Genomic DNA, 10,705 nt, shown 5'->3' on the forward strand with positions numbered 1-10,705 from the left:
CCGCCTCGGAAAAGCCATTCTGTAGTAGTGAGTCCTAGTCAAGAGATCACACTACCATGTAAGTGTCCTAGTTAAACAACAAGCAATTAAAAGCAAGAACAAAAAGAGGGAAGTTAATTGCTTGAAAGTAAATGCAAGGGACACGAGACAACTAAATTTTTCTCGTGGTATCGAGGGGTTGATGCTCCCTCCTAATCCACGTTGGAGCACCCACTCAAAGTTATTGCTCCCTTGCTCCACCAAGAAGCAAGTGATCACTAAGAATCCTCCTTCTCCATCTCCGGAACAGCGAGTTTCACACCGTGCACAATCTTTTCTTCTTGGGGCTCCCACAAACTCCAAGAGCTCACCAAGAACCTCCTGATCACCAAGACCGTCTAGGTGCCGTCAAACACTAAGAGTAACAAGCTCTCAAGACTTCACTCGACCCTCACTAAGCTGGCCCTAAGCTCAATACACTTGCTACTCATGAAGGAGTTGATTTCTTCAAGTTTGAAACAAATTCTAGCTCTAGATCTTCATCTCATGGCTCAAAGCACTCTCTTCTCTTCTCTTGAGTGGCCTCAGGTATTCAATGCATCAAAGGCATCATAAATAAGCCAGGCATCGACTTATATAGAGTGGAGAAGCCCCCATAGCCGTTGGCAATGGTCTGCAGAAAGTTGTGACCATCGGAAGAACCGACGGGCAGGCATCGGTTAAACTGGTCTCTCACAGACCAAATAGTAGCCGTTGGAAATCTGATATTGTGCACAGGCTTGCGTCATTATACCGATGATTACACCGATGGAACATCGGTTAAACCGGTGCTGAAAGATGTTTTGGTTCCACCAAAACATCGTCTCTGAGTAAAAGTAAGGTGAATGAACCGATGGATTCCTTGGGTGCATCGGTTAAACTGGTGTTGAAGCTGAGTCTGATCCACCCCAAACATGCTGTCTGGATAACAGTATGTCCATTAGACCGATGCATGAATTGGAGTCATGACTCAAACCGGTGACCAAGGGTATTTTGACTTGAGACCAATTTGCACTGAGAAATTGAGCCGACGTAGGGTCATCGGTTCTTCCGTCTTACTTCGGATGCACCGATGGTCGGCCATCGGTTAAACCGGTGCAGCTGAAAACTTTGTTTTTCTGCTGAATTGGCTTGGAGTTGATTTGTTCTTCGATTGCTTCTTCTTTCAAGTGTAGTTTTGGCTTCTTTGAGCTATGTTGTACTGAATTTGAGCAAGTATGCTAGACTTCTAAGGCTAACTCACATCCGGTCAAGCTACTTAACTCTTGAGCCCCCCTTAATAGTACGGTCAAGAACTAAAAACTATAAAACCTCAACTAAATCAAGTGTCCTTCATCTACTTGTGATACTTGAGACTAGAAATGTCCTTAATCTTCATGAACGAGTCCTTGGCATTGAATTGAGGGGTCTCCTTTCATATTTCATATGTGGCTTAACTAATCATTGGTTTTTTCTACAAAACATACGTTAGTCGCATATGGTTGTCATTAATCACCGAAACTTACCATAAGCATCTTGGGTCTAGATGCGCTTCATTAACCTTATATTGGTTCTACCTATTGCACTTGCACAAAAAGTTCTTAAAAATCCAAATTTTTTACTTATAACATTCCATATAAAAATATGGGATGTTACATCTATCTTCTCGATGCAAAAGCAAAACTCCTCTGCATCATAAAAGTTAGTTAATTGACTAGTTTATTGATGCATGCACAGTTCAGATTTCAGCCTTGTAGCCTAGTTTAACTGCTTGAAGTATTAATCTAGCCTCGTTCAGTTAAACCATCGTTATTTTTTTGGGAACATATCTAGTGCAAACCATAACTTCGTGAAAACCCGTACAAACCACGACAAAAAAGTCATCTAAATTCATCAAAAAAATCACACATGTAGATGATATGATGATACACAATCTTGTAAAATATCTTGTCCAAACTCGACTTCTTTTGTGAGATATAAAAAGAAGAAATTTGTTATTTTTATATCTCACAGACGAAGTCGAGTTTGGACAAGATATTTTACAAGGTTGTGTATCATCATATCATCTAGATGTATGATTTTTTTTGTGAATTTAGACGACTTTTTTGCCGTTATTTGCACGAATTTTTACAAAGTTATGGTTTGCACTAGATATGTTTCTATTTTTTTATGCCTCAACCCTTCAACCAGTTAAGCCATCATTGCTGAAAGGCTAAAATCGTAGGCGCATCAAGGCTCAAATCAAAGCCAATTCAGAAGATTTTATATGCCTGATGTGCTACATGAACTTTACCAATTGTTTGGATACCTCTGGTCAAAAAAAAAAATTGTTTGGATACCTTAACAATTCAAATGGAAAAGTCACAGCTACAAAGTCATAGATCCCACCGAGAGCTGCAATTTCATATAAAATTCAACTCTATCTGACTTCATATGATTTTCCAAAAAGTTTGTTGTGATAATTATTATCGTGATATATAACCACTATGCTTGACATGATGAGCTTGCCGACACTGGGGTATAACTGGAACGTGGCACATCTCGCCGTGCCACTGCATGTGACAAGCAAAATATATATATATATATATATATATATATATATATATATATATATATATATATATATATATATATATATATATATATCCTCATGTGACGGCGACAAGCAATAATCGGCCATTGAAGTTGCTTCGCGAACAAAAGAAAACACATTACGCAAAGAAGGCGTGGTATGTTATTGTCTTCAATCTTTTCCTGGATCCTTCTAGTGTTTTTTGTGTTATTGGCACTCATAGCTCTTTCACTAGGGGGCTTCATCACGGCCAAGGTCTTTGGCTTGGGATTTGCGGCTCTTTTCTAAAACTCTATTTCCTATCTTAATGAAGGGCAGAGCTCTTGCCAGTTTGGTTCAAAAAAAAATTCTGATTTCCCACGAGGATGTTTTCATATGCCAGCCACAACGTGCCGTGGACTGGTCCAGTTTTGCTTTCGGATATTCTAAGATCAAGAAAGATCATGACGGTATGACACGCAGCACCAACCCACATGCCACACAGCACATTCCGTAGCAGGCTAAGATTAAGACAGATCATGACGGTATGACACAACACCAACCCACATGCCACAGTACATTCGGTAGCAGGTGCCATTACAATTACTACAGAGTTGGTGTCATCTCGATTTCATGGGCAAGCTTTTTCCATCTGAAACGATGTATGGCTAGCGGTAGGAAGTCCATTGCAGGGATGGTGCGTGGCTAGCATGTCATGTCCAAGACCCCGAGCTGACTTGCTCGTACATACCAAGTCACATTATCATATTTCACATCTGACAAGTGTTGCACCCTGGTGTTGACAAACCAGCAAGGCAAAATAGGTGATTTGATCCCTCAACTTTACTCCAAGGTTTAGTTCATTCTTCAACTTTCAGAAAGACAATTTTAGTCCCTTGGTTTTAGGTCAAATTCATCCTTATACTAATGCGGTGCTCCATAATAACATGAGACTAATGCGAAAAGTAATATTTACACTTAGCTATTTCTCCTCCTCCTCAATTTGCATGTTGAGCAGTGGTGTGGAAACTTGAGCAAACATATGCATGTTGTTCGTGTATGATCTAGAACAAATTAAACACGAAAGGGCACTTCAACACGTACGAGAGATAGCAAGCTAGAAGACAAAACAGTAGATCTGTTGTGTTCTGTCATTGATTAATCACAGCAACACAACAATGAAAATTGAGTATGGCAATAAAGAGCCAAGAGTAAAAAATAACTTTTCACAACAATCTTATGTTAGCATGGAGAGCCATGTTAGCACGAGGATCAGTTTGACCCAAAATAAAAGTTGAGGGACGAAATTGACCGATTTGAAAGTTGAAGGACCAACTTGACTCTCAGGCTAAAGTTGAGATACGAAGATGCCTGTTTCGCCAACCAGCAACCTTCTTCCTTCCAATGAACTTGGCGTCTCCGTGCATTGATCTGAGTGATTCGTCTATCGCTCAATCAGCTTCCTTCCCAGTTGTAGATAGGTGTATTGTTCTGCATGAATGCACAGCACACACAAAAGGAGTTAAGATTCACCAATGATCCTGCCTGACCTATCTATGCAGACGGATGCACAAACTCTATCTCCATGTACAGTAAAGATACCTACTGTCAGTTCCAGCAATCCTAGCTATAGTCTTAGTTTGCATATAAAGTTCACGTGCATAATCAGGACTAATAGGTTCTAACTATCAATTAGCTAGTACCTGTGCAATTAACGTAATAATTAGCTCATGTTTAGTCTTCATATTTAGCATCCAAATAATAAGAGAGCTAAAAGTTAGCCTCCTTGATACCAACGGGAACTAACAACTCGTAACCGATAGCAAACAAAAGACAAGGTAGTCCCAACATAACCCCTCATTTATCAGCGTAGGTCTAGCTCACAAACCACATGTTCAAACTACATTGAATTTGCTAGGCTAGGCTCTTGGAGTCACCCCGACAAATTATATATCAAAGTATCAATTCAGTGGGACACCATTATTCCATCACACCTTCTACCAAAACGACAATACAACACACTGGTGCTGAAATTATTGCAGTAGCCCGCATCAACATCCTTCACAAATCCATTAATGTCCCACTAAACTAATCATCAAACCAACTGGTCGAATCGAATTAGTTAAGATGATGTGTCAATCCAACCATGTTTGAGGCTCAAACAGTATACTAGCTCCCTCCGTCCTAAAAAGACGGTTCTTTTAAAAAATTTCAGACACATTACTCATCCTGAGAAATAACCTTGTTGTCCCTAATTAATTAGATGCTAAATAAATACTTATTTTGAGATAGATGGAGTACAGTATATCTTTAGAGACAGTAGGGCTGGGGATAGGCTTGCATGTTTCTTCTTAGAAAAAAATGGAAAATATTTGCGGCCTATGCAGCCGTAAGCAGCTATGGACAGGGGCGGAGCAGAAAGAGGTTCCACCCGGGGCTGACCAATGGACAAAATGCTAGACTAATTAAAATCTGATTGATTTCTACTGTTCTGGATCTAATTATTGCAGATTTACATGGGAGAAGCTTGGCCAGGCCCGTGCTGCAGCACGCCCAGCACGGGCCCTGGCTCCGCCCCTGGCTATGGATAGGCGTAGCATGCAGTTCCCTTTCGTATCCTCTATAGCTGCATGCCCTGGCTGTTTGTGTACTCCCATCTCCTTTGTGACACACTCTTAGCTGAGCTCGTAAGGAAATTAAAAGAGTGCTCGCACGTCGCACCCGCCTTCTATAGTTTAACTAGGTAGAATCACGCGCTCCGCCGCGTGAAGAAAAAAAGCACAAAGATAAAAAAGAAGAAGAGGGGAAAAGCATACAAAAGAGGAGGAAAAAGAAAAGGAAAGAGTAGAAAAAAAGAGAGAGAAAAGCCAAAAATGGCCGGCGCTCCCCCGTCCACCTCGGAAGCGCCGGTCGCCTCCTCCTTCCCTGGCGCCCTGCCTCCGCCACCGCCTCTGTACCCGGTGCCGCCTCCCTCCTTCCCTCCTCGTGCGCGCGCGCACCATAGCAGGCCTCCTCGAGCTCCGCAACACGCCATGGCGGGCCGCGTCGAGCTCCGCCGCGCGCCATGGCGGGCCGCGTCGAGCTCCGCCGCGCGCCATGGCGATCGTCGTCGCCCTCGACGGAGGCTACGGCAGGCGAGCTCCCCGGATCTGCGCGCCTACATCTCGAGCCGGCGAGCGGCGGGCCTGGCGGCGGAGCTCCGCGCCAAGCTCTCGTTCCTCCCCACGTTCCGGCTGAGGTTGAGCTTGCGGAGCATGGGCGCGAGCGCACGGAAGGTGGGCGGGACGCCGCCGGCGAGGCGGTTGCCGAAGAGCGAGATGGACTCGAGCGGGGAGGCGCGCGAGGGAGGGCGCGAGCGCGCCGGCGAGGCCCGTGCCGTGGATCCGCAGGCGCTGCACGGCCCCGGAGGCCGGGCCGCAGGTGATGCCGACGTCGCGAGCACCACGGCCGGGTCCGCGGTGATGGCGGTCTTGAAGTCCAGTAGCGCTGGGATGGAGCGGGGGTGGGGAGGGGTGGGAACCTCGACGGACGGCAGCACCGGAGGGCGGAGCCGACTAGATCCGCCACCGGCAGACAGCGGGGTCAGAGCGGTGACAGCGGGGGTCAAGGGGTGGGGAACCCGGGAGGGTTCGGCGACCAAGGGAAGCGAACGGTGGCAGGGGAGGAGGGCGAGGGGCAGAGGGCTGCGAGGCGGCGATGGGGGCGGGGGCGGAGGGTTGCGGGGCGGTGGCGGGGAGCGCTAGGGCTAGGGTTAAGGGAGGGGCGGGGGAGGTCGGGGGACGGGGGGAGGGTGCGCTGGGGGTGAGAGGCCGTAGAGGGGGGTGGCGTGGAGGAGGGTTTTTGCAAAAATATATGGACGGCGGGTTTGAATAAAAAAACTTGAAGGGTTTTTTTGCAAAAAGGCCAAGGAACGGCGCGGATCGACCCCTGCGATGGATCGGACGGCTCGTGTCGGGCTACTCTCTTCGGCGACACGCGTCGCCCCCTGAGCAACGGAGCGCTCGCAGAGGTCTCTTCCCACGGTGTATAGGAGTTATAGTATAGTATTCTCAACCCAAATCAAGAGTTCAAGTGGGCTCGGATTCGGATTGATGCAGGATTCAGCCCACTAACTAGGTATCGAAGCATTGGACTGCTTGTATTATTAGCCTGTTGCAGATGTGCTCCATAACTACGTGTTAGTAATATATCTCCAATAAGCCCAGCAACTAGCTATAGATCAGTGCGACGGTCAATTTCATCATAACTCACAAAGTGCCTCAACTCTAATATGGAATTCCGAACGAACACTAGAATAATTTTTATTCTGCTTTGTCAATCGATTTTTTCTGTCCTCTGCATGTGGCAGGCCACGCCGGCCAGACGCCGGCTGCTTGCCATACTATCCTAGCAGGCGAGCAGAGGCCGTGCTGCTGGGCCACTAGTGCTGACCCCTGGCCTGCAGGTACGCCTGGGTTCCTGGCCTGACCGAGGAGGCCAAGCACGACACGCTCGAGCTTGGTCTATCTGCGTTGCTGGCTGAGAACGAGCCGTAGCTCGGATGGCAAGCTCGCCAGCTGCGCGAGTGAGCCCGCCCGCTTTCGAGCGCCGCTTGAGCGTGGGGTGCTCATTCAGAGACAGTACCACAACTGTCAGATCTATCAGCTGTGTTCCACATCCTATGTAGCTAGATCTAGCTTGCTCACATGTGTGAGTGTGTGTTGGTGTGTGAGTTTAGATACTACAGCTTGTACTAAAGGTTGAGGCCATAAAAAAATTCTGCGTTGCTGATTTTGTTTTCAACGTAAAATTTTTAGATTGGCCTATCAGCGTGTACATATGCCCGATGCGGCTCACACAGTCCATTAAGGCGGATAGTAATATGTGATTTTTCAGTGATCAGCAGGGTAGTTTGATCTTATGATGAAAGAATCCGAACATTTGTGTGCGTCTACTTTTTTTTATGAACTCATGACACTCCATTTTTCTTGTATTTATTTTTGATCCAAGCTCTGTCATTTGGACCAGCATGTGTGTTTTGTGTCATTTATTTGTTTTCTTCTATATCTTCTCTTGCAGCACAATTAGTTAGGCTGTTGCTTCTGGCCTCTACTCCACATGACATTTGTGAATTCCGAATATATGCATTTCCTTTTCACTTGTTCTATTGTAAAATTCTTATGTCTGATGTAGCGGAATCTATTTTTAATTTATTGTACTGTACTACCTCCCACTACCAGAAACGGGGAGATTCCTGTCGGTTTGCTTTGTTCCTGTCGGCTTCCAAAAAACCGTCAGGAAAGCGAAACAATTCCCGTCGCAGTGGAAAACCCGACAGGGATCAACGCAGGAATTACTGTCGGCTTGGGAATAACCGACGGGAATGACAAAACCGTCAGGAATCATTATCCTAAATCCTGACGGTTAATACAAACCGACAGGTTTTGAGGAAATCGGGTGCCAAACGTGAAGATGGGCGGGCTATTCTCCCGCGCCAAACCGGTGGGCGGGCTATTCTCCCGCGCTAGCTTGTCCAACTGGGTCAAAAGGGTATCCGGCCGGCCAGTTGCCCCCTGAAACCCTAAACCTTATCCTGCGCGCGGGCCTTTCTCCCCAATCCTGCCTCGCGCCGCCACCACGCCATCTCGGTCCCGCGGGAGCCGTCGTCCTGACGCCTCCCCGCGACGGCCGGCCGGAGACCCCCGACGGCGTGCCTCCCCGAAGCCCCCCCCGACCGTGTGCCTCCCCGAAGGCCCCCCGCGCGGCCTCCCCACGCGGCCGCCCCGAAGCTCCCTCCGCGCGGCCGGCCGGAGCCTCCCGCCGGGTGCCGGCCCGACGCTTCCCCGCGCGGCGGGCCAAAGGCGGCCCCGGACGGCGTCACGAAGCCCCACCCCCACGCTCCACCAGCTCCGCACGGCGCCGACTCCCCCCGCCCGCACCGCCGGTTCCTCCCATCCAGCACCGTCGGCTCCTTCCATCCAGCGCCCGCTGCCACAGGAAACCTCTGCTCCACAAGCCCTTTGTTGCAGGTGTTGAAAGGTAACGATTTGTGCCTCCCATTCATTGCTTGAACTTAATCTTTCATGGTTTTGTTGACTTTTAGGTTCCGTGCAAATTATTTAGGAGTAATACTTAGATCTAGTGAGCCACTAAAATTTTCTTCAGCACCTGATGTTTACTTTAGTGAGATCTTTATTTATGATGCAATACCATTCCAATAACAGTATAATTGTCTAATGAGAGAGATTCCTGGGCCAAATGCTTGATTGATTGTGCTGTGCTGCCCACTTTGATGTTCTCATACCATCTATTTCGATGTGTAAAATTTCCATGCTTTTAGTGTTGCTGTTTGTTGTTAAATCTTTATGCATAGCGCATACTAATTGTTTGGGAAATAGTATTTGCCAATTTGTTTTGCTGCCTCCATAAGATTGGTCAATAGTAGTATTAAACCTCTAATTATAACACTTCGTGATTGCCAACAGTGAAACTAAATTATGGCTGAACGTGATTGGATGTATAGTGGCTGGCAGCGTGGTAGACCAACCTGTAGTTGGATTGAGCGTACAAAGGAATTCTTGGATTTTGCCTTTTCTAATCATAACATAGTACAATATGGTACCATTAAGTGCCCTTGTTCTGTGTGTCGGAATTATTTTCGGCATGAAAGGGGTAAGGTAGAGCTACACCTATGTCAAAATGGGTTTAAAGAAAACTATAGAATTTGGACCGCACATGGTGAGAGGCGTGACCAGCAGCAACAAGATTTTGAGGGTTTTGGTCAAACAGATGACATGGATGGTATGTTGGCTGACTTAGCTGCAGCTATCCCATCAATATCGGATGAGGAACCAACAGCTGCTGCTCAAGCATTTTATAGGATGATTGCTAATGCAGAAGAGTTAGTTCATGACCAAACAAAACACTCAACTTTGTCAGCCACAGCTCATTTGATATCAATAAAGTCACAGTACAACCTCTCTATTGCGTGTTATGATGATATTGTGGCACTCATCCAAGAACTCTTACCTGCTGATAGTAAATTTCCAAAGGACTTCTACTCGTCAAAAAAAATGTTAGAGGGTCTTGGCATGCCATATGAAAAAATTCATGTTTGCTACAAGAATTGCATGCTTTATTATAAAGATAATAAGGATAAATAGAAATGTGACTATTGTGATACCCCTCGTTATGTGGATGGATCAAATAAGATCCCACGTAAAGTCTTGCGCTACTTGCCCATAACAGATAGGTTACAAAGATTGTATGCACATGAGCAGACTGCAAAAATGATGCGATGGCACGAAGAAGCCCCCCGTTCTATGTATGGTACAATGGATCACCCGCGTGATGCTGAATCTTGGCAACAATTTAATGTTGATTTTCCGGAGTTTGCAAAAGAGGCAAGGAACGTACGATTAGGTTTTTTGCAACAGATGGTTTCACACCTTATAGCATCACAGCTGCTTCTTATTCATGTTGGCCTGTGTTTGTGATTCCATATAATCTTCCACCGGGTGTCGCCATGAGGCCTGAAAACATCTTTCTTTCTCTTGTTATCCCTGGTCCAGAACATCCTGGAAAAAATTTTGGTGTTCTAATGCAACCTTTAGTAGATGAATTGCAAGAGTTGATGAAGGGAGTTGAAACATGGGATGCCTCATTGAAGCAAAAGTTCACCATGAAAGCAACATATTTGTGGTCAATACATGATTTTCCTGCCCTTGGGATGTTTGCGGGATGGAGCACCCATGGGATATTGGCCTGCCACCGCTGTTTAGGTGACACCAATGCATTCCGACTCACTAAGGGTGGTAAGGCATCCTGGTTTGACTGTCATAGGCACTTTCTTCCTATGGAACATGAGTTTAGAACCCAAAGAAATGCATTTAGAAAGGATACGGTAGTGCTGGATGGACCCCCAAGGAAGTTAACAGGAGAAGAAGTAGAGGCCCAAATGAACCTCCAAGTCGGTGATAGGCTGACCTTTAATAAAGAGCACAACTGGACACATATTAATGATTTGTGGCAGTTGTCTTACTTTAAAAAGTTGTTACTCCCGCACAACATTGATGTAATGCACAATGAGAAAAATATGGGTGAAGCTGTATGGAACACATGCTCTTTGATATAGTTGATAAGACCAAAGATAATGTAAAGGCAAGACAAGATCTAGCT

The 10,705-nt window shown here is 46.1% G+C and overlaps 1 protein-coding gene across 1 annotated transcript; it reads right to left on the reverse strand.

Annotated features, from left to right (window-relative positions):
• Nucleotides 1-8,108: 8,108 nt before the first annotated feature.
• LOC120640090 (glycine-rich cell wall structural protein-like) lies at nucleotides 8,109-8,591 on the reverse strand. The gene has a single exon (XM_039915977.1). It carries the CDS (start codon nucleotides 8,589-8,591, stop codon nucleotides 8,109-8,111), a length of 483 nt encoding a protein of 160 aa, XP_039771911.1.
• Between the last annotated feature and the right edge of the window lie 2,114 nt (nucleotides 8,592-10,705).

Source organism: Panicum virgatum, chromosome 7K (genome assembly GCF_016808335.1).
Source record: "Panicum virgatum strain AP13 chromosome 7K, P.virgatum_v5, whole genome shotgun sequence".
Classification (NCBI taxonomy): Eukaryota; Viridiplantae; Streptophyta; class Magnoliopsida; order Poales; family Poaceae; genus Panicum; species Panicum virgatum.